Source organism: Hemitrygon akajei, chromosome 9, assembly GCF_048418815.1.
Source record: "Hemitrygon akajei chromosome 9, sHemAka1.3, whole genome shotgun sequence".
In the NCBI taxonomy this organism is placed as follows: domain Eukaryota; kingdom Metazoa; phylum Chordata; class Chondrichthyes; order Myliobatiformes; family Dasyatidae; genus Hemitrygon; species Hemitrygon akajei.
The window spans coordinates 166,409,039-166,434,417 of NC_133132.1; the positions used below are offsets into that span (position 1 = coordinate 166,409,039).

General features: G+C 41.8%; 1 protein-coding gene across 1 annotated transcript in view; it reads left to right on the top strand.

Annotated features, from left to right (window-relative positions):
• nt5dc1 (5'-nucleotidase domain containing 1) overlaps positions 1-25,379 on the top strand; it is a 611,704-nt gene that overhangs the window by 518,974 nt on the left and 67,351 nt on the right. The window contains exon 9 of the mRNA XM_073057433.1: positions 15,069-15,187. Within this exon, the coding sequence (XP_072913534.1) occupies positions 15,069-15,187 (119 nt within the window). The remainder of the gene's footprint in view (positions 1-15,068; positions 15,188-25,379) is intronic.

Below are 25,379 nucleotides of genomic sequence, written 5' to 3' on the forward strand. Positions count from 1 at the left end.
GTTAAGGCGTTGGACTAGCAATCTGAAAGTTGTGAGTTCGAGCCCCAGCCGATGCAGCGTGTTGTGTCCTTGAGTAAGGCACTTAACCACACATTGCTCCAGTCCACCCAGCTGAAAATGGGTACCTGCTAAATGCTGGGGGTTAACCTCGCGATGGACTGGCGTCCTATCCGGGGGGGTGGGAGGGAGTCTCGTACTTTCAGTCGCCACGGAAACCGGCATAAGCACCAGCCTGATGAGCCTGTAAGGCTCGGGACAGACTTTAACTTTTGAGGACATTTGGTATGTCACCAAAAACATTCGCAAATTTCTACAGATATACCGTGAAGAAGCATTCTAACAAGCTGTATCACCGTCTCGTATGGCGGGGGGGGGGGGGGGTGGTTGGTGAAGCTACTGCATAGGATCAAAATAAGCTGCAGAGAGTTATAAAATTTTTCAGCTCCATCAAGTGCACTAGCCTCCATTGTGTCCAGGACATCTTCAATGACTGAGGCCTCAGAAAGGCAGTGTCCATCATTAAGGATCCCCATCACCCAGGTCATGCCCTCTTCTCGTTGCTGTCATCAGGAAGGAGGTACAGAAGCCTGAAGGCACACACAGAGTCATAAGCCATTACAGACATAGGCCCTTTGGCCCATCTAGTCCATGCCAAACTGTTATTTTGCCTGGTCCCATTGGCTTGCACCCTTCATATCCCTCCCATCCATGTACTTATCCATAACTTTTCTTAAATGTTGAAATCAAACCCACATCCACCACTTCCATTGGCAGCTCATTCCACACGCTCACCACCCTCTGAGTGAAGAAGTCCCCCCTCAGGTTCCCTTAAAGAGTCATAGAGAACTATAGCACAGAACCAGGCCCTTCAGCCTATCTACTCTGAACCATTAATCTTCTAGTCCCGTTGACCTGCACCTGGACCCTAGTCCTCCATATCCCTCCCATCCATGTACTTATCCAAGCTTCTCTTAAACATTGAAATCAAACCCGCATCCACCACTCCTCTGGCAGCTTGCTCCACATTCACATCACCCTTTGAGTAAAGAAATGCCCTCTTGAGTCCCCCTTCACCTTTCACCCTGAACCCATGTCGTTTAGTTGTAGTCTCAGCCAACCTCAGTGGAAAAAAAATCCTGCTTGCATTAACCCTATCTATACCCTCATAATTTGGAATTCGAATTTTTCAACACTCCGCAATTCCTGGGATCCTGAAAACATCAAAATAGTTAGGCAGGATAACATTTTGGCAAATTGCTTTGCTGAGATTGCTGGGTGACAGAAACTAAGACATTAAGCAGCTGTGAGCATCTGCTTGTTTTGGCCTCGACCCCCTGCCAATATTTATGGTGTGCTTGACCTTCAGTTCAAACTCACAGAATGCGGAATGTAGACATTTACTTGTAAATGGTCATTTTTTTCCCCATCCGGTTGTAGCACTAATTGCCTTCTGCGTTACACTCAAATGTTTGGTATGTTAATTGTTTTAATGTATCCTACGTGCCAGATTTATTGCAATTTTGAATGAAACAGTAAAGAAAACTTCTACTTAAAAATCAGTTCATTGTACAATTTGTTGTCATTCCAGAACATGTTATCAAACACGAAACAAAGAGCAAGATAGTGTTTCTGTATAACATTTTGCTGAGGGCCCATCTGGAACACTGCTCTTTCTATTGAGCTCCAGATACTTCTGGCTTCTTCCACTTCACTGTCTGCCTGAATGTGGCTCTTAAATTGCTATCATCAAGGATCAAGGATCTGTTACGACATGCACCCGACCGCACCAACCTAAAGGGTTTAGATGCTCTTAACTCTCCGTAATATGGATTGCGGGTGTGACCCCTTTAAAGATTCCAGCCCACCCCACTAACTGGCGGCCATGTTTTGGCGCCAGGATTTTAATACTTAAAGAGCACATGAACTGAGGTGCGGTGTTCAGTCATCAGCTCAACTTTAGATTCTCGTCTAGTCTAGTTTAGAACCCTGTCTTCATTTTAGTCTTGGATATTCAGCACTTGGGTCCTAACCGTCCTGACACTAGGTCTCCTGTCACAGGATCAACTCTATTCACCATATATATTTACATGTATTAAGAATTTGCTATTGTGTTGGTCAGGGGGCGACATCCATCAAATAAGAACAAAGGTTCAAAGGTTGATTTAGTATCAAAGTATACAATTCTGAAATTCTTCAATTCTCCAGGTAACCATGAAACCAAGGCAGAAGAGAAAAGCACCGTGATCATCAATCCCCCAAACCCCGCCTCCCTGCAAAAATAATAGAACAAAACGGATCAGGCATATTGACCCCCCCCCCCCAAATCCCTCCTCCCGTACAAAAAAAAGCAAACAAAACGGATCAGGCAAAAAATATCGGGTGATAAAACACAGAATAGAAAAACTATAAGAGTGATAAAAAAAGAGCCTATATAACCATATAACAATTACAGCACAGAAACAGGCCATCTCGGCCCTTCTAGTCCGTGCCGAGTAGTCCAAAGTCTAAATCCAAAATACACAAGAAGTTTTAGACAACACTCTCTGGGTGCAGCCAGCACTCATCCTCTACACTCGCCTCGATGCTTCAACGTCTCTTGTTGCTCAGTGAACAATGGAAGCTATAATTGGCGAAATAGAGCCAAACATCAGCTTGCACCCATCCTGGAGGTTGCCCGCTATAAAGTTTGCGCACGCAGCGTCTACTACCCAGTCTCTCTTGGAGACTGCCGAGCGCTGCAACACCCAAACTTTAGAACAGAGATGAGGAGGAACTTCTTTATGCAGAAGATGGTGAATCTGTGGAATTTTATCACCACAGACAGCTGAGGAGGCCATTTCATTGCATATATTTAAAGCAGAGGTTGATAGATCCTTGATTAGTAAGGGCATCAAAAGTTTTGGGAGAGAAGGCAGGAGAATGAGGTTGAAAGGGATAATTGAATGACGGAGCAGACCCGATGAGCTAAATGGTCTAATTCTGCTCCTATGTCTTATGGTGGTACGGTCAAAGACATACAAATTGGTAGATTAATGGGTTGCATGGGTTCAGTAGTGCAGCACACCTTTGTTGGGCTGGAAGGTCCTGTTATCATGCTGTATCTCTAAATAAATAAGTAAAAATACTAGATAGATAGATAGATACTTTATTCATCCCCAAGGGGAAATTCAATGTTCCTCCAGTATGATATCACATAAACACAAGACAGACCAAGACTAACTGACCAAAAAAACCACATAATTATAACATACAGTTACAACAGTGCAAAGCAATACCATAATTTGATAAGAGCAGACCATGGGCACGGTAAAAAAAAAAGTCTCAAAGTCCCAGATAGCCCATCATCTCACGCAGATGGCAGAAGGAAGAAACCTCCAACGTGGCAAAAACTTCCCGATGCAGCCTCTGGAAGCACCCGAGCACAGCCAACTGTGAGTCCGTCCGAAAACTTCCGACAACTTCGTGCCTCCGACCAGCCCTCCGACACCGAGCACCTAGCACCATCTCTGCCGAGTGCTTCAACCCCGGCTCCGGCCACCAAGCAACAGGCAAAGCCGAGGATTCGGGGCCTTCCTCTCTGGAGATCTCTCCGATCGCTCAGTAGCAGCGTCAGCAGCACAGGCATGTCAGAAGTTTCGCCAGATGTTCCTCCGTGCTTCACACATCCGTCTCAATCAAATCAGGATTGTGCACGGCCCCTACTTACAGATAACGGATATTCCTTACTGGAGTGGCCGCTGCGCCCTGCGTCGTCGCGCCGCCATCTTGATGTTTCTACATAGTTTTCTTATATTCTGGAATATTTGTGAATAAATGATAACAGCATATTAATTAATATTTATCAGGGAAGCTCCTTAGGTTAATATAATTGCATTTAGACAACATTCACTTGGTTTGATCTACTCCAGATGTGCGGCTGAGGTCTGGATCATCTGCACTGCTTCTGGCCTCAAGTCTCAAAACCTTATTGTGCAGCAGGCCAAATGGTTTTCCATACAGACCGACCACATCATGTACGCCTGTGCCTGAAAATCTTTCCAATGCATCAAAAGCTCAGCTGCTGTCTCCGAGCAGCATATGGCTCTTGTAACAATATGAAACCCACGAGCAAAGAGAAGGGTGTCTTTAATACCAGTATGACATCAGTTATTTGAGCTTACTGTGTCAAAGTTTATGAAAGAAAAATTCATACTTTTTACATTTACTGCAGTTCAAGCTTGTATAAAGACCTTAAGACATAGGAGCAGAACGAGGCCATTTGGCCCATCAGGTCTCTTCCACTATTCAATTATGGCTGATATATTATCTCTTTCAGTCTCATTCTTCTGCCTTCTCCCCATAACCTTTGATGTCCTTACTGATCAAGAACCCATCAACCTCTGCTTTAAATATATTCAGTAACTTGTCCTCCATGGCTGTCTGTGGTGATGATTTCCACAGATCATCACCCTCTTGCTAAAGGAATCCCTTCTCATCTCTGTTCTAAAGGGACATCCTTCTATTTTGAAGTTGTGCCATCTAGTGCAAGAGTCATAGAAAAGAACAGCACAGAAACAGACTCTTTGGCCCATCCAGTCCGTGCTGAACCATTTAAACTTCCTACTCCCATTGACCTTCACCCAGACCATAGCCCTCCATACCCCTACCATCCATGTACTTCTCTGAAATGTTGAAATTGAGCTCGCATGCGCCACTTGTGCTGGCAGTTCATTCCACACTCTCACCATCCTCTGATTAAAGAAGTTTCCTCTCACATTCCCCTTAACTTTTTACCTTTCACCGTTAACCCATAGCCTCTGGTTGTAGTCCCACACAAACTCTGAGGAATAAGCTTGCTGGCATTTACCCGATCTATACCCCTCACAATTTTGTAAATTGTGCCCCCCAGTATAGGAAACATATTTTCCACGTCCAAACTATCCAGTTATTTCAATATTCAATAGCTTTCAATGTGATTTCCCCCATCATTCTTCTAAATACTAGTGAGTACAGGCCCAGAACTATCAAACTCTCCTGGTATGTTAACTCTTTCATTCCTGGGATCATTCTTGTGAACCTCCTCAGGTCCTGGACCCTCTGCAATGCCAGTTCTCAGATAAAGTGCTACATGGTGTTCAAATGAAAAGCAGTCTAGCTATATTAAATGGGAAGAAAAGACATTTTGTCTTTGTTTAAATGTCTCTGTGAAAACAGTGATTTGAACATTTTGGATAATTTTTGAAATAATTTGAATGACCTTGAAGACAAGTCCCGCTTCCCTTCCTTTATTCTGCACTCTGACCTTTCACTTCTTACCTGCCTATTACTTATCCTGGGTCTCCTCTTACTTCCCTTTCTCATATGGTCCACTCTCCTCTCCTATCAGAGTCCTTCTTCTCCAGCTTTTTATCTTTCCCACCCACTTGGCTTCACCTGTCACCTTCTAGCTATCCTTCACCCCCTCCTCCCACCTTCTTATTCTGACATCTTCTCCCTTCCTCCTCAGTCCTCATGAAAGGTCTCGATCCGAAACCTTGGCTGTTTACTCTTTTCCATAGACTCTGCCTGACCTGCTGGGTTCCTTCAACATTTTGTGTGTGTTGTTTTTGGATCTGCAGACTTTCTTATGTTTATAAAAATAGGCTCACTGTCAAATATTCCCACAGACTAAGAAAAGTTAGAATCTTTTCAGAAAGATAACACGTTATCTTGCTGCCGTGGTAAGATGGCATTTTGTGTTATTGTTATTGATTTACCTTACTCTAGCTCAATGCACTCTAGTGATTTGATCTGTATGAACAGTATGTGAAACAAACTTTTCACTGTATCTTGGTGCAAGTGACAATAATAACCAATCCCAAAACCAATAATATGTTGGCACTGGCAAGTGTGGCAACATTCTCAGGCTGCCACTGGTTGTCAAAACAAATAACTCATTTCACTGTATATTTCGATATACATGTGATTAATAAGTAAATTAAGCTGTACCTGATGAAAAGTCCTGGAATCTCCTATTGGACCTATGAGCAGGATCTCATAGAAACATTCCAAATGGTAAAAGGCCTGAACAGCTTAGATACTGCAAAGTTATTTCCCATGGTAGGGGAGTCTAGGACAAGAGGGCACACCTTCAGGATTGAAGGATGTCCATTTAGAACAGAGATGTGGAGAAATTACTTTAGTCAGAGGGTGGTAAATCTGTGGAATTTGTTGCCACGAGTGGCTGTGGAGGACAAGTTATTGGGTGCATTTAAGGCAGAAATAGATAGGTTCTTGATTAGCCAGGGCATCAAAGGGTATGGGGAGAAGGCAGGGGAGTGGGGATGCCTGGAAGAATTGAATTAAATGGCGGAGCAGACTCAAAGGGCCAAATGACCTACTTCTGCTCCTATATCTTATGGTGTTAAGGTCTTATTCCAATTTTGTTTGAAAGTCAGGAGAACAAGCTTTAGAGGATTATTACGTTATTTATTAATACATTAGCTATGGAGTACACTCAATGGGCTGAATCGCCTAATTCTGCTCCTACAGAATGTCTCATGTTTTCAATGTGATAAGTAATTTCAATGCATGCCAAGACAATTCCCCCAGTACTGTGAGCTCTTAACTTGTACCATGTACCCTGTCAACACTTTCTCGAGTTCCAAATACATCTCATCTACAGATTCTTCTCCATCTACTTTGACAATGGCATCCTTATGGAACTCGAGCAGATTTATCTAACGTGATGTGTCCTTTATAGAACTATGTTGACTCGGTTTAGTTCTACTGAAACTCAGAATCTGGTTTAATATCACTGGCATATGTCATGAAACTTGTTGTTTTGTGGCAGCAGTACAGTGCAATACATAATAAAAAAAACTATAAATTACAATAAGAAATATTAGTGGTGGCATCCATCGGTCTCGAGAGACCATGGATCTGCGCCTGGAGTTTCCAGGGTGCAGGCCTGGGCAGGGTTGTGTGGGAGACCGGCAGTTGCCCAAGCTGCAGGCCTTCCCCTCTCCACGCCACCGATGTTGTCCAAGGGAAGGGCACTAGGACCCATGCAGCTTGGCACCGGTGACGTCGCAGAGCAATGTGTTGTTAAGTGCCTTGCTCAAGGACACAAACACGCTGCCTCAGCTGAGGCTCGAACCAGTGACCTTCAGGTTACTAGTCTGATGCCTTGCCCACTAGGCCACGCGCCAACAATAAGAAATATATATATAAATTAAATAAGAGAATAAAAAGAGAAAAAGAATAGTGAAGTATTGTACATGGATTCATTGTCCATTCAGGAATCTGTCAACAGAGGGGAAGATGCTGTTCCTAAAATGTTGAACGTGTGTCTTCAGGCTCCTGTACCTCCGCCTTGATGGTGGCAATGAGTGGCAATGTCCTAGGTGATGAATATCCTTAATGGTGGATGCCGGTTTTTTGAGGCCATTGCCTTTTGAAAATGTCCTCACTGCTGCAAAGCAAGTGCCCAAGATGGGGATGGCTGAGTTTACAACTTCCTACAACGTTTTCCGAACCTGTCCAGTGGCCCCTCCCTACCAGACTTTGCTAATTGATTAGCTATGGTTATTGACTCTAGCACTAACTCATGCTGTGAACTTCAGAAAAGAGCTGTTTCTCAGATGAATAATGCTGGAGATGGCCAGGAATCATGGACAACTTCAATAGGCAATGCCTCAAGAAGACAGCATCCATCATTAAGGACCTCCATCATCCAGGACATGCCTTCTAATTATTTGCCATCAGGGAGAAGGCATAGGAGCCTGAAGACAGACATTCAACATTTAAGGAACAGCTTCTTACCCCCGCATCAGATTTCTGAATGGGCAATGAATGCTATCTCACTTTTTGCTCTCTTATTGTTTTTTTTCATATTTCTTATTGTAACTTACAGTCAGTTTATGTATTGCACTGTACTGCTTCCACAAAACAAAATTTTCACAACTTACATCAGTGAGAATAAAACTGATTCGAATTCTGAGATCAGACAGTGATATTTTGATAGAAAAAAAACTAAACAGATATTACACGTGAGCTTACAGCAAAAGTGGCCCATCCTAATACAACATTTCCAGTTTTCTCGGTATCAAATTTACAGAATCTGCAGTTTTTTTTAAATTTTCGTCTAATCGTGGAGAGAGGTGGGTGTTCTGTAGCAAGTGACTCACTGATCCAATTCTCCGAAGTATTTCCACCATCCACAAGGCACTAGTCAGGAGAGTGGTGGAATATTAATGGTCATTTATGTGATTTTTCAGGTGTTTGGCATAGCTTCAGATAAAATATTGGTCAGCTTGTGGAGTAAAAGGTTCTGTGACGATACAGATAAAAATCTGGCTAAAGGAGCAAAAGCGGTAATTCACGATGAACAGATATTTTCCAACTGATTGTGGCGTTCTTCAGAAGACTGTTTGGAATACTATCTATCTATCTATCAGCACAAAAATAGGCCCTTTGACCCATCCAGTCTGTGTGGAACTGTTGCTCTGCCTAGTCCCATCGACTTACACACTGGAGCATACTTCTTCCATCCATGATCCAAACCTCTCTAACATCCACCACTTGCGCTCGCAGCTCATTCCATACCCGCACCACACTCTGAGAGAAGTGCCCCAAAACGTTCCCCTTAAATATTTCACCTTTCACCCTAAACTTATGACCTTTAGTTCCAGCCTCTCCCAAACTCAGTGGAAAAAGCCTGCTAGCATTTACCCTATCTGTATTCCTCATAATTTCACATACTTCTATCAAATCTTTGCTTATTCTTCTCTGGATACAGGAATGCAGAGTATAATTTCAAAATCAGTTGAATTGTACCCAGCATCTCATCTGCCTTCTTTGATGTATCTTCCAAATCCACAACACCTAAACGGAGGGACTCAACCCAAAGCACCAACTGTCTTTTTCCCTTCATAGATGCTGCCTGACCTGCTGAGTTTCTCCAGCATTTTATGTGTTGCTCCACAACATCTATGATGAACAAGAACAGCAGATGCACCTGCAAGTTTCTGTGCAAATCATTCACCATTCTCTCTTGGAACAATATCATTATAGGGTCGTATCTTGTACAACTGGCTCTCTTCATATCTTCACCATACAGACTGCTTCTGGGAATGAAAGGGTTAGTATATGAGAAGTGTTTGATGGCTCTGGGACTCTGCTCGCTGGAGTTCAGAAGAATGGGGGAGGGGGAATAACATTGAAGCCTAAAAAAATTGAAAGGACGAGATAGAGTGGACATGAAGGGGATGTTTCCAATAGTTGGTGGTGAATCTGGAATTCATTACCTCAGACAGCTGTGGAGGCCAAATCATTGGGTATATTTAAACTGGAGATTTATCAGTTAGGCATTAGAGCTTATGAAGAGAAGGCGGGAGAATGGTGTTGAGCGGTATGTTAAATCAACCACGATCCAGAGCAAACTCAAATGGCCATCTAGCCTATTTTTGCTCCTACATCTTATGTTCATGGTAACATTCCATTGGCATTCTGATTAAAAATGGAATATCTGATATACTTAAAAGATAGAAAAAGCACAAATTCCCTTTTGGCCTAGTACTTGAGTTAAAGCCTCTTAGAGCACAAAAATGAACAAACCAGGAGGATTTCAACTTTAAATCAAAGATAAGATCAATCAAGTTAGCTCGGGTTAAGTGTTTCTTACTTCCATCATTCTATTGCTAATGGGTGAACAACTATGAATTTAGTATGTTTCAGAAGATGCAGTTTGAATACAGTGAAAGAACCCATTCCTGTAGTTTTCAGACAGCACTAACACAATCAGGAGTAGAAATATGGCCTTTGGACGCGTAACAGTTATGTACCAGTCCCGCCTAACTATTAATATGCCTTAAAAACATGAGATTACCTACAGATACTGGAAATGCTTAGCAACATGCTGGAAATCCAGAACAGCACACACAACATGCTGGAGGAACTCAGCAGTTCAGGCAGCATCTATGGAAAAGAATAAACAGTTGACGTTCTGGGCCAAGACCCATCTTCAGGACTGAAAAGGAAGAGGAAAAGTCAGAATAAGAACGTGGGGGAAGAAAGGAAGAACTACAAGGTGACAGATGATAGGTGAACCCAGGAGAGGGGGATGGGGTGAAGGAAAGAGGTGGGAAGCTGGGAAATTTATGTGCCTTCTTGCAGGCAGACATGAGTTCCACAATACAATACCTAAGCAAGAGAGATTGATTGCTATCTGGAAAATGCCAGACCAATGTGAGACAAAGAGTTAACCAGTATTTTGTACACACACCACTTAGCCAGATTTTTGACTGCCCGAAAGAATGTTAAACTGCTTCAGAATTCTTTTGGGTCTGTGGAATGCAATGAGAGCATGATATGGTTTAATTGCATTTTCCCCAGAAATATGACTAAAACACATCACAAAATATGTTTTATATTCAGTATCCTATCACACGTTGATATTTCTGATGGTATTACCACATAAGAAACTTGATATAATTTATATTCACTCAGTAAATAGAATAAAGAATGTGAGTTGAAGTCAAATAAATCACTCTGTAGAATTGGCTTAGCGAGATTCAAATTCAATATTGTTTAATGTAATTTCCAGTGCACACGAGTAAAAAAGAACAAAATATTTGTTACTCCAGATCTAGTGCAGCACAAAAAACACAATAAGATAAAGAACACAATATTAATAACAAAACACAATAATTATAAATACGTAAGATAGCTTATACTGTATACATAAAATAACACCAGGCACAGAAGTGTCTGTATATAAGGTGACTCTGACAGGAAATGATAAAGTAGTGGGGGGTATGGAGGGGTGGGTTAGTGGGTAGAACCATAGAACCATAGAACATTACAGCACAGAAACAGGCCTTTTGGCCCTTCTTGGCTGTGCCAAACCATTTTTTTGTCTAGTCTCACTGACCTGCGCCTGGGCCATATCCCTCCAAACCCCTCTCATCCATATACCTGTCCAAGTTTTTCTTAAATGTCAAAAGTGAGCCCACATTCACCATTTCATCTGGCAGCTCATTCCACACCCCCACCACTCTCTGCAAGAAGAAGCCCCCCCAATGTTCCCTTTAAACTTTTCCCCCTTCACCCTTAAGCCATGTCCTCTGGTTTTTTTTCTCCCCTGGCCTCAGTGGAAAAAGCCTGCTTGCATTCACTCTATCTATACCCATCATAATTTTATATATGTCTATCAAATCACCTCTCATTCTCCTACGGTCCAGGGAGTAAAGTCCTAACCTATTCAACCTTTCTCTGTAACTCAGTTTCTCAAGTCCCGGCAACATCCTTGTAAACCTTCTCTGCACTCTTTCAACCTTATTAATGTCCTTCCTGTAATTCGGTGACCAAAACTGCACACAATACTCCAAATTCGGTCTCACCAATGTCTTATACAACCTCACCATTACATTCCAACTCTTATACTCAATACTTTGATTTATAAAGGCCAATGTACCAAAAGCTCTCTTTACGACCCTATCTACTTGTGATGCCACTTTTAGGGAATTATGGATCTGTACTCCCAGATCCCTCTGTTCTACTGCATTCCTCAGTGTCCTACCATTTACCTTGTATGTTCTACCTTGGTTTAACTCTCCGAAATGCAATACCTCACTCTTGTCCGCATTAAACTCCATCTGCCATTTTTCAGCCCATTCCTCCAACTGGTCCAAATTCCTCTGCAAGCTTTGAAAACCTTCCTCACTGTCCACTACACCTCCAATCTTTGTATCATCCAGCAAATTTGCTGATCCAATTTGCCACATTATCATCCAGATCATTGATATAGATGACAAATATGGGTGTGGAGAGGTTGGTTAGTAAGTGTGGAGTTGTGGGTTAGTTAGTGTGGAGACATGGGTTAGTGAGTGTGGAGGGGTAGGTTAGTGAGTGTGGAGGGGTGCGTTAGTGGGTGGAGGGTTTAATCAGCCTTATTACTGGGGAAAGTAAATGTTTTGGGGTCTGGGTCCTAGCATAGATGCGATGTAGCCTCCTCCCTGATGGGAGTGGGACAAATTATATTACTGGCCATTTTCCAGCACATTATTGCAATGCAAGCCAGACAATCATCTATGTATTACTGAGTAAGATTCAGAATTATTACCCTGACTATTAGCTAGCAGCAAGTTTTGTATGGGTAGGGATGGAGTTGGATCAGTCGCCAGGCTTAAATCCTGACAGGATAACCAAGGATCACCTCCAGTGTGGACTGGACACTGGCATTCCACAGGACCACTTCAGCCTGCTGTGAAATGCAGACTGATTAACATTTTAGCAAGACCTGGCAAGTAAGAATTGTATTATGTCTAGGTAAGAATTCTAATGCCAAATCTGTATGTTTCTAACTCAGTTACAATATTTTGCAGAGCTCCAGTGTTTTAAGTAAACGGTTAAAAAAATTTAATTGACATACTGGGTTAGACTCTTTATACATTTGCCAGAGTTACAGTTAATTCAATGAATTTGTTGATCCGCTTGTTTAAACACACAACCAAATAGCAGCAAACAAAATATCAAATAATAGACTTTGTATTAATAAACAAATCTACGGGAAGTTCATCACAAACAAAGCCCTCCCCACCATAGAGCGCGTGTACATGAATTCCCACAAGAAAGCAACATCCATCATCAGAGATGCATCATCCAGGCCATGCTACAAGATGGTGCCAGCAAACAAAATGACCAGTGGTGGCATCCTGCAGACAGTTCACGAAACTACTTCTTTTACTCCGTTTTCTTTTAGATATGATTCTGCGACAAAGCTGTGTGTGTAATTGGAGCTTGTGAGTTACATTTTGATTTTGATGGTGTGCTTTTGGGCCAATTGACCGATCCGATGTTTTGCTGTCTCTGAGGGAGTTTGGTGAGGCTTGGAGCGGAATGTGTGGCCAGGAGGCCTGGAAGCCTGGAGATGGGACACAAGCACATGATTGGGCTACATTGCTTCTCTCTAATGAGGTGTAGAGCAAGGCTGAAGTCGACGACAGTGGAGGATGGGCGGGTGTTCGGCGCCATCTGCCTGCGTTTGGCTGGTCTTCCTCTCTGCCTTGCTGGTGCTGTCAGAGGAGAATGCAGGCGTCTTGGGATCCGTGTTGCAGGGATTGGTCTGTGAGTCTGTGGACTCGTTGGGGGACTATAAGGTTTCTGAATTCTGGTTGCTCTTTTCTTTGCTGCTTTTGAGCGGTTTGGACAAAGTGATGGATGCACACCTGGGAACTTCGGTGAAGAATGGCTCTACGGTCTGCATCGGCTCGCGGTGCAGCACTGAACTGAACCAAATGGAATGCTACGTGATTCCTGGTTTGATGTTTCATATACTTGCTTTATGCTGTTTGCGCAATCTGTTCTTTTTTCATGTATTGTGTGTTTGATGTTTTCTGGAATGGATTCCATGGTGTTTGTTTTGTGGCTGCCTGTGGGAAGACGAATCTCAGAGTTGTATTCTATGTACATACTTAGATAATAAATGTACTTTGACTTTAACCTTGATGCTCTCTTCTTGTTACAATCATCAGGCAGGAGATACTACACCACCAGGTCCAGCAACAGTTATTACCCCCAACCATAAGGCTTTTAAACAGGTGAAAATTACTTCACTCACAACTCGGAACTGATCCCAATACCTATAAATGCATATTCAAGGGCTTTTACAACTTATGTTTTATTTGCACCATCTTTTCAACATTGGTTATTCATCAAACTTTGTTTATGGGTTGTATTTCTTTATTTTCCTGTAAATGGCTGCAAGAAAATGAATCTCCGGATAGCATATGGTAATATTTAATAATAAATTTTACTTTGAGCTTTGAATTTGCTGTTAAAATAAACGACACTGCAGACTGTAACATTAAAACAGCATGCTGTTGGTCTCCCCTCTCGCTGTCGCAGGAGCGGTAACTCTCCCTTGTTTGTGAGAGAGAAAGAGAGAGTCTGTGGCATGTTGAACTGTTGGGATGAACTGTGATTTTTGATGACTCTAGGCCACGATCTCTTTGAGGCTTTGCTTTTGGTTGCGTGCTTGGGGGTGGGGGGGCTGATGCTTTTGCTGAGGGAGGTGGAAGGAGGGGGAGGAGGGAGGGTTAATGCTTATGCTGTTGTTTGTACATAGGAGGAGGGAAGGGAGCTTTGGGGTTCTAACATCTTCCTGTCATTCGTTCTTTGGGTTTTTTTCTGTTCCATGGATGTCTGTGAAGAGAAAGAATTTCAGGTTGTAAACTGTATCCATTCTCTGGTATTGAATGGAACCTTTGAACAATTGTACCATTACAGACCCTTTGGGCTTCAGTTTCTCTCTGTGTCAAAGCCTGATGATCAGTGTGTTGTAATTTTCTCACAATGCCCAGATCTTAAAAGGTAGGAAGTATAGATTAAGGTACTCAGCAAGCGAAAGACATCTTAAATAGCCAGAATATTGCTCTGGTGTAAATGTGGAATTCACAAGTGTCAAAATGCTTGGAATGATTCATCTTTGCAGCATTCAAATGAGAGTATGTCACAAACTGTGAAGGATGAAGCAATTTGATCTTCTTAAACAACTTGTTAATTCCAAGCATTGGTGTTATGTAAACAAATCAAGGAAGTACTTCATAGGCTCCAGCAAACTTCTACAGATGTGCCATGGAGAGCATTCTAACTGGTTGCATCACCCCCTGGTATGCAGGCTCCAATGCACAAGGTTGAAAGAGGCTGCAAAGGGTTGTAGGCTAGGTCAGTTACATCATGTGCACAACTCTCCCCATCATCGAGAACATCTCCAAAAGGTGGTGCCTCAGGAATGCGGCTTCTATCATTAAGGACACTAACACCTCTTCTCATTACTACCATTGGGGAAAAGGTACAGGAACCTGAAGATGCACACTCAACAGCTTCTTCCCCTCTGCTATCAGATTTCTGAATGGTCCATGAACAGTCCTCTTTTGCATTATTTATTTAATTTCTGTTTCATTGTAAGTTACAGTAATATTTATGTCTTATTTTCATCTTGCAATGTACTGCTGTCCCACAACAACAAATTTCATGACATACTGTATGTCACTGATTCTGACTCTGAAATGTAATATTTTTTGACGTACCTTTTGATTCATTCACAGTTAATGATGAGGAACGAGAGCCTCTTCCCTCTCTCGAGCAACCTGGCTGGTACTCACAAGGCAACTGGAGTCACCTTAATGAACTACTGAAGAAGATAACTGGAAAGGCCGAGCCAAAGGTAATGCTGAGAATTTATTGCAGATAAATGACACAAGAAAGTAGAATATTCCTCTTTGTCTCTTTTGTTCCAGGGCATCACTTATCATTTCTTAGAGCGGGGCTTCCCAACCTTTTCTATGCCATAGACCAATACCATTAAGCAAGGAATCTGTGGACCCCAGGTTGGGAGCCCCAAATGGTATGACAGATCCCCAGCTCTCCCATCCTCCTCACCCAAGCTGCTGAAGCTGCGATGAAATTCAGGGCTGCACTGTCCAACGTGAAAAGTGTGCCAGAAGAACCTGTTTATTACTACTTAATGCCTTGGTAGTCATTGGAAAATCTAGCACAATGTGGAAGTTAGTTAGTGGGAAGTTAGAGGATTGGGAAGATTTTAGAAACCAACAGAAGGCGACTAAAAATTCATTGAGAAGGTAAACATGGAATACGAAAGTAAGCTAAAGAATAATATTAAACAGGATACCAAAAGTTTCTTCAGATACATAAGGTATAAAAGAGAGGTGAGACTGGATATCAGACAGGTGGAAAATGATGCTGGAGAGGTCTAGATTCTGGAATGTTTCCAGAAGACTGTAAAATTGCAAATGGCACTCTACTCTTCAAGAAGGGAGAGTGGCATAAGAAGTGAAACTATAGACCAGTTAGTCAGACCTTAGTGGTTGGGAAGATGTTGGAGTTGATTATTTAGGATTAGGTCTCACAGTACTTGAGGCTCATGATAAAATAGACCATAGTCAGCTTGGTTTCCTCAAGGGAAAATCTTGCCTGACAAATTTGTTGGAATTCTGTGAAGAAATAACAAGCAGGATAGACAATAGAGAATCGATTGATGTTGTGGATTTGGATTTTCAGAAGGCCGTTGACAAAGTGCCACATGTGAGGCTGCTTAACAAGTTGTGAGCCCATGGTATTACAGGAAAGATTCTAGCACCAAGCAGTGGCTGGTTGGCAGGTTGTCCCAAAGAGTGGGAATAAAGGGAGCCTTTTCTGACTGGCTGCCTGTGACTAATGGTGCTTCACAGGGGACCGATTCTTTTTATGTTATGTCAGTGATTTGGATGATGGAATTGATGGCTTTGTTGCAAAGTTTACAGATGATATGAAGATCAGTGGAGGGGTAGGCAGTTTTGAGGAAGTAGAGAGGCTACAGAAGGACTTAGACAGATTAGGAGAATGGGCAAAGAAATGGCAGATGGAATACAGTGTTGAGAAATGTATGGTGATGCACTTTGGTAGAAGAAATGAAAGGCCTTGATGGAGTGGATGTGGAGAGGATGTTTCCTATGGTGGGAGAGTCTAAGACCAGAGGATACAGCCTCAGAATAGAGGGGTGTCTGTTTAGAATGGATATGAGGAGGAACTACTTCAGGCAGGGAGCAGTGAATCTATGGAATTCTTTGCCACAGACCAGCTATGGAGGCCAAGTCTTTATGTATATTTTAAAGCAGAATTTGATAGATATTTGATTGGTCAGAGCATGGAGGGATAGGGGGAGAAGGCAGGTGATTAGGGCTGAGAAGAAAATTGGATCAGCCATGACAAAATGGTGGAGCAGGCTCGATGGGCCAAATGACCTAATTCTGCTCCTATATCTTATGGTCTTATGGTATGTGAATATCTGTGACATTCAAAAACAAATTTAAAATACTGTTGAAAATGAAGTAATAAACAGTAAAATAAACAAAAAAACATTTGAAAACATAAATGCTGGAAAACAACAAAAGCAAATCTACTTAAGTCTCCACTATTAGATCATATATAAAATAAGTTGGTACAACACCTAAGAGGACCAACGATCCTACTTCGATTCTCACCGCTGCCTATAAGGAGTTTGTACGTTCTCCCCTTGACCACATAGGTTTCCTCTGAGTGCACTGTTACGGTAGTGCACACTGCTTTACAGTACCAGTGCAGCAGATTCAATTCCAGCTGCTCCGTTTTTTACATTCTTCCTGTAACTCTGTGTGTTTCCTCCAGATTCTCCAGTTTCCTCCCACAGTCCAAAGACGTACTGGTAGGTAGGTTAATTGTTCATTGTAAATTGATAATTGTCCTATGATTAGGCTGAGATTAAATCAGGGAATTGCTGGGCAGCGCAGCTTGAAGGCCTTGAAGAGTTTGATGGGCCACAAGGGCCTATACAGTGCAGTATTTCAATAAATAAGCAATAAATAAACTTTGGACCACTGCCTTATCCTCCTGCTTAATGAAAAGGCCGGATGAACCAGTGCAGCAGGCAAAACCCAGTTTAAGTGCTGCATAATCTGTGGAAGTTTGTGAACTTTCTTGGACTGCATGTGTGGAAAATCAAGATGTCTGCCTCCTCTTGGGAGTATTAAATTTCCACCTAGTACATTAGATTGGAGCCATCAAATCACAATCTCCAGCCCGTTAACTCTGTTCCACTCACAGGCCTTCTAAGTAATCATCATAATTATGTGCCACGACATATAACATAGGCGATCATGGTTTTGTAAGGGCACTGCCCAGAAGACAGCAATGGCAAGCCATTTCTGTAAAAAAAAAAGTTGTCAAGGGCCATGAGCATCTTTACAAGATGGGTGATCCCAGCCATTATAAATACTCTTCAGAGATTGCCTGGCATTAGTGATCATATAACCAGGACTTGTAATATTCACCAGCTGCTCATATGACCATCCACCATGTGCTCCTATGGCTTCAGGGTGGGGGGGGGGGGTGGGTTTAAGTAGGTGCTGCACCTGGCTAGTGGAAGGAAGGAAGGAGTGCATTATAACTCTTTTGCTAAAGAAGTATCTCAACCTCACCACCATGTGTATAGATTGGTATGGTGTTAAAGTGTTTTTCACTTTAACACTTCAACCTTTGTGTCATCTGCAAACTTGCCAACCCACTTTACTTTATTAGGAGTTTGAAGCAATTTGGCATGTGAACAAATACAGTTCTATAGTTGTACCGTGGGGAGCATTCTGACAGGCTACATCACTGTCTGGTATGGAGGGTCTACTGCACAGGACCAAAAGAAGCTGTAGAAAGTTGTAAATCTAGTCCGCTCTATCTTGGGCACTGGCCTACTAAGTACCCAAGACATCTTTAGGGAGCGGTGTCTCAGAAAGGCAGCATCCATTATTAAGGACCTCCAGCACCCAGGGCAAGCCCTTTTCGCACTGTTAACATCAGGCAGGAGACCAAGAAGCCTGAAGGCACACACTCAGTGATTCAGGAACAGCTTCTTCCCCTTTGCCGTCCGATTCCTAAATGGACTTTGAAGCTTTGGACACCACCTCACTTTTTTTAATATACAGTATTTCTGTTTTTTTAAATAATCTATTCAATATACGTAATTGATTTACTTATTTATTATTATCTTTTATTTTTTTTAAATATTATTAATAGTTTTCTCTCTCTCTGCTAGAATATGTATTGCATTGAACTGCTGCTGCTAAGTTACCAAATTTCACATCACATGCTGGTGATAATATTCTGATTCCAAAATATATGTAAAAACCTGGCATCCATAGCTGCCTGTGACAACAGATTCCACAGATTCACCACTCTTTAGCTAAAGAAATTCCTCTTCATCCCCTCTATTATGAGGCTGTGTCCTCTAGTCTGAGACTCTCCCACCATAGGAAACATCCTCTCCACATCCAATCCATTGAAGACTTACAACATTCAATTAGGTCACCCCTCATTCTTCTGAATTCCAGTGAATATAGGCTTAGAGCTATCAAATGCTATTCATATGACAAACCATTCAATCCTGGGATCATTTTTGTGAACCTCCTTTGAACTCTCTACAGTGTTAGCACTTCCTTTCTACGATAAGGGGTCCAGAACTGCTCACAATACTCCAGGTGAGGCCTCACCAGTAAAACCTCAACATTACATCCTTGCTTTTATATTCTAGTCCTCTTGAAATTAATGCTAACATTATATGTGCCTTCCTCACAAACGACTCAACCTGCAAATGAATCTTTAAGGAATCCTGCACAAGCACTCCCCAGGTCCCTTTGCACCACAGATTGTTTAATTTTCTCTGCTTTTAAAAGTAGTTTACCGTTTTATTTGATCTACCAAAGTGCATGACCATACACTTCCCAATACCGTATTCCATCTACCATTCCTTTGCCCATTGTCCTAATCTGTCCAAATCCTCCTGTAGCCTCTCCACTTACCCAAAAGTACCTGCCCCTCTACCTACCTTCGTATCATCTGCAAAATTTGCAACAAAGCCATCAATTCCATCAACCCAGTTATTGACATATAATGTAAAAAGAAGCACTCCCAACACAGACCCCTGTGGAACACCACCAGACATTGGCAGCCAACCTGAAGAATGAGAGGAGATGTTATAGAAACATAAAATTATGAAAGGGATCAATAAGATAGAGGCAGGAAAGTTGTTTTCACTGCTCGGTGAGACTAGAGCTAGAGGACATGCCTCAAGATTTGAGGATGGAGATGAGGAGGAACTACTTTTCCCCGAGAGGGTTGAATCTGTAGAATTCTCTGCCCAATGAAGCTGTGGAAGCTACCTCAGTAAATATACTTAAGACAAGGTTGGATAGATTTTTGCATAGTAGGGGAATTAAGGGTTATGGGAAAAGGCAGGTAGGTGGAGATGAGTCCATAGCCAGATCAGTGATGATCTTATTGAATGGCAGACCAGGCTTGAGGGGCCAGATGGCCTACTCTTGCTCCTATCTCTTATGTTCTTATGTTAACCAGGAAAGGCTCCCTTTATTTCCACTTTTTGCCTCCTGCCAACCAGCCACTGCTTTATCCATGCTACCATGGGCTCTTGACTTGTTAAGGAGCCTCCTGTGTGGCACTTCGTCAAAAGCCCTCTGAAAACCCAAGTACACAACATCCACTGATTTTCCTTTGTCTATCCTGCTTGTTATTTCTTCAAAGATCTCCAACAGATTTGTCAGGCAAGATTTTCCCTTCAGGAAACTATGCTGACTATGACTATGCCTCCAAGTACCCCAAAACCACATCCTTAACAATCAACGTGAACTTTGAACTTTGACATCCAGTCTGAACCTACTGGGATTACTCAGTTGATGACTTGCATTGCTGTGGTTGAAGCATTCATTAATTGGTTGCTTGTCAAGGTAGTTAGAATGGAAAGAGAAATAGTCATATAATTTATCCCTCAGTGTGCTCTTAATAAAGTGAATATTTTCAACAATTGGAATTCATCCAAGCTGCTGAACAAATCAATGCAATAATGTATGAAGAACAATGCTAAATATATTAGTTTACTTTGGGATGAAGTGGGTCATTTTAGTGGAAAGGATTTTGGTGCAATGCCTAGTCAGAGCAAGTTTGACTTGTATTCTGTAAGTAAGTGTTTAAGAGCATAATAGCTCTGTAAACTGAAATTCATTGCCAGAAGTGTGTGTGTTGAAGCCAGAAGACTCTGTCAGCATAAAATGAATCTCACAACAGTAATGCTGTTGTAAGAAGACAGCTGTCACATTGAGACAACAGCAGACACTGAGAATTGATTTATCTATATTCGGTGGTCACTTTCCAAGGTACATCTGAATATCTGCTCATTAATGCAAATATCTAATGTGGCAGCAACTCAATGCATAAAAGCATGCAGACATGGTCAAAAAGTTCAGTTGTTGCCCTTCAGATCTAACATCAGAATGGGAGAGAAGTGTAATCTAAATGTCTTTGACTGTGGAATAATTGTTTGTGCCAGATGGGGTGGTTTGAGTATGTCAGAAACTGCTGATCTCCTGGGATTTTCATGCACAGCAGTCTCTAGAGTTTACAGAGAATGGTGTGAAAAACAGAAAACATCCTGTGAACAGCAGTTCTGAAAACACTTTTTAATGAGAGAGGTCAGAAGAGAATGGCCAGGTTGGTTCAAGTTGACAGGAAGGTGACAGTAACTCAAAAAAAACATGTATTACAACAGTGGTATGCAGAAGAGCATCTCTGAATGCACAGCTCAGTGAACCTTGAAGTGGATGGGCTACAACAGCAGAAGACCATGAACCTACACTCAGTGGCCACTTAATTAGGTACAGGAGGTGCCTGATAAAGTGGCCACTGGGTCAGTTCAGTTCAGACAGTCAGTCAGTATATCAGTTCTCAGTGTAGGGTGGGGCGGCAAGGACGTGTACTACTACAGCGCCAGAGACCGTGTTGAATTCTTCCACTGTCTGTAAGAAGTTTGTGCTGTGTAATAAGAGAGTTATCTTGTGTTTTATATGTGTGTGTGTGTGTGTGTGTGTGTGTGTATATATAGTTGATTAAGCAATCTTGTTTGTTTAAATAATTCATTACAGGTTATATGTAAAAATAAGTGAATAGCATTCATCATCACACTACCACATGATACATGCACAGTTTGTTTAAAGTAAATACGATGTTGGACTCACATTCCTGGACTCTCTTGTCTTCCTTTGAATTAGTTTAATGTTTTGAAGTTACAAAATATCAATTCGTACGTTCTCCCTGCATCTGCAAGGGTGTCCTCCTTGTGCTCCAGTTTCCTCCCTCGTTCCAAGGATACAGGTTACTGGGTCAATTGGTCAGATGGGTTTAATTGGGCAGTGAAGTCTTGTTGGTCTGGAAGGACCTATTATAATACTGTATCTCCAAATTAACAAGTACTTCAGATATGGGTGCCAGTGAAAGTTTCCCTATGAAGATAGGTCTTCCCATTTAACCACCATGGTAGTTGTACTGAAGTTTCTCTTTCAGTAATAACAGGGAGAAAATTCTAGGACTGCGTGTAACTTGACGGGGCACATGCAGATAACAGTGGTTCCACTGTCTCACATTCTTTATGGTGGTAGGCTTAGGGGATGGGGGTGGGGTGCAGGAAGCCTAGCTGAAGGAAGTTTGCTACACTGAATCACTCAGACTGTCACATTTTGAACTGCAATGTAATGGAGGATATATAACCATGTGGTAGAAACACTAATCTGCTCAGCTGTGTTCACCCATGGTTAGTTTTGTTTGTTGTTTGTTGTTGTTCTGTAGAACATTGTAGCCATGTCATTTTGGCACTGGAATGTATGGTGACTCTTGCCTCATACCCTTAAGAGAGCACAGCACAGAGTTAGGACCTTTTGACCATTTATTCCATGTAAACCATTAATCTGTCTAGTCCCATTGACCTGTACCGGGGACCATAGCCCTTCATCTATGTACCTATCCAAATTTTTCTTAGGTGTTGAAATTGATCCTGCAGCCACCACTTGTGCTGGCCGCTCGTTCCACACTCTCATCACCCTCTGAGTGAAGAAGATTCCTCTCATGATCCGCCCTGGAAATGAATAAAACATCAAGCAGACTCAATGGTCCAAAAGGCCTAATTCTGCTCCTATATCTCATGGTCTTAAGCATGTCACCTTTCACCCTAAGCCCATGACCTCTGTTCAAGTCTCACCCAACGTCAGTGGAAAGAGGTTACTTCCACTTCCCCATCTGTACACCGGATAATTTTTTATACCCCTATCAGATTCCCCCTCAATCTTCTGTGTTCTAGGGAATAAACTCCTAATCTATTCAAACTTCCCCTGTAACTCAAGTCCTCATAGGAGAACGCGAAGAAGGAGGGACACCAGAAGGAGGTGATGGTCCACTCTCCTCTTCTATCAGATTCCATCCTCTCCGGCTGAATATCTTTCCCACCTACCTGGCTTCACCTTTCTCCTTCCAGCTATCCTCCTACCCCCACCCCAATCTTTTTATTCTGCCATCTTCCCCCTTCCTCTCCAGTCCTGAAGAAGGGCCTCAGCCCAAAACTTATGTTTTGTAAATCTAAAACATAAAACTAATTGAAAGGAAGACAAGGGAACTGAGAGATGCAAGTCTTGGTTTGTTTTTACTTTAAGTGAGGCAAATGCGTATCACATGGTGGTGTGATGACGAATTCAATTCACTTCTTCTTACACATAGTCTGTAATAAATTATATAAACAAACAAGAATGCTTAATCAAACAGTATATTTACATTATTACGTAAATTCTACTGAAATATTAAATACATCTATGGGAATGAATAAACATTCGGCGTTACCGTTGTGTATTTCAGAATCAGAATCAGGGCCAACAAATTTCATAATATATGCCGGGTACATTAAACTTGATTCTGAAATACACAACAGTAACATCAACTGTTTATTCCTGCCTGACCTACTGAGTTCCTCCAGCATTTTGTGTGTGTTGACGTGGATTTCCAGCATCTGCAGAATGATGAGCCACTATAATACCATGTGTCTTTAATTGACATGACCAACACTCCTTGTTCAATCATTCTACTCTTAATAAGATCTCCAGTTAGCTGGCCATATTGCCTATGTAAGCCCAATACAATTACGCCCTTCATTAACCTGTCTTCTGATATGCCCTTCAGTTTTTTACCAGGTTAATTCAAATAGCTTCCCTTGGAGATGTTCATCACAAGTTTGATTTTGTGGGGATTTGTCTTCCAGGCATTTGGAGTTTGCACAAATTCTGCACATCAAAGTTCAAAGTAAATTTATTATCAAAGTATGTTTATGCTACCATTTACAGTACTAGAGATTCATTTTCTTGCAGGCATTTACAGGAAGTATAAAAAAACATTATTATTTATGATAGAAATAGAATGCAACAGAATCTACACAGCTTCTATTTGGTTTGTCAATCTTTGCATTTATTTATTTGCTTTCTGTAAGTAAATGAAAACTGAAAAACAATTGATATGCAAAGAAGACAAATTGTGCAAATAAATAATACTGAGAACATCAGTTGCAAAAAGTCCTTGAAAGTCACTCTGCACATTGAGGGTTCAGTTCAGAGTCACCAAAAACACTCACAAATTTCTACAGGTGTACCTCGGAGAACATTCTAACTGGCTTCATCACCATCTGGTAATGTTGGGTAGGGGCGGGCTACTGCAAAGGATTGAAATGCTGATCACCATGGGACTTAATCCGGGATGTTGGGAAGGATTCCCTAAATGGAGAGCACCAGTCTGTGATTTTGTTTAAAGTGGGGAGGCTTATGCATGGACAGCCATTACATAGTCTTTGACAGATTGGGATCAGTGTCCAGAAGCACAGAATGCAAGACAGCTGGGGATCCTTCACTACTGCAGCCTTCCTTTGCCTTCACTGCCATCATCTTCTACCAGCTCGAGGTCTTGGTTGGACCATTCTTTGTCTGGAACCTCCCCTTGACCTTATCGCCATGGATGACCCTACCAGAAGCACTGACTCAAGATTGTTTAATGTCATTTCCAATACACAAGCATAAGGGAGAACAAAATAATTGCTACTCCGGATCCGATGTAGCACAATAAAGAACATAATAATTTTTTAAAACAATAAATATAAATACATAAAATAGCTTATATGCATAGATTAATTATATGTCTATAAATTGATGCCACAGAAGTGTCTGTACATAAGGTGACCAACGGGAAGTGATGTGGAGGGCCAGGTTAGTTGGTGGAAATGTTGATCAGAATCAGGTTTACCAAATCACCGGCATATGTTGTGAAATTTGTTGTCTTTATGGCAGCAGTACAATGCAATACATAATAATAGAAAAAAAAAACTATGAATTACAGTAAGTATATATATAAAATAGTTAAATAAGTAGTGCAAAAATAAAAATATAAAAAGTAGTGAGGTATTCTTCAAGTATTCAATGTCCATTCAGAAATCGATGGCAGAGGGGAAGAAGCTGTTCCTGAATCATTGAATGTGTGCCTTCAGACTTCTGTACCTCCTTCCTGATGGTAGCAATGAGAAGAGGGCAGGTCCTGTATGCTATGGAGGCTCATGCCCATGATGGAGCTGACTAAGATTACAAGTCTCTGAAGCTTATTTCGATCCGGTCCCAGTAGCCTCCATTATCTGTCTTATAGCTTGCTTACTGCTAAGCTCCAATCAGCATCTCTCTCAGGATCGCAGAAACTCACTCGCCTCTCCACCATGACAAGATTCTGATCCTCAGAGAAGAAGTGATGATCCTTGGACAAATATAATAAACTGAAATCCATCCAAAGAACAGCTTCAGCACAATCAGATACAGACACTAGTTTTCTGCAACCATTCAGCCATCATACCAGTAGGCATCGCTTAGATCAAGAAAATACTCCAAGCAATGCATCACAAATATCGGAGGATTTGCTAAAATCAAATTATATGGACCCTGAGGTATGGCAATCGTGAGCCTAAAAGTGAAAAA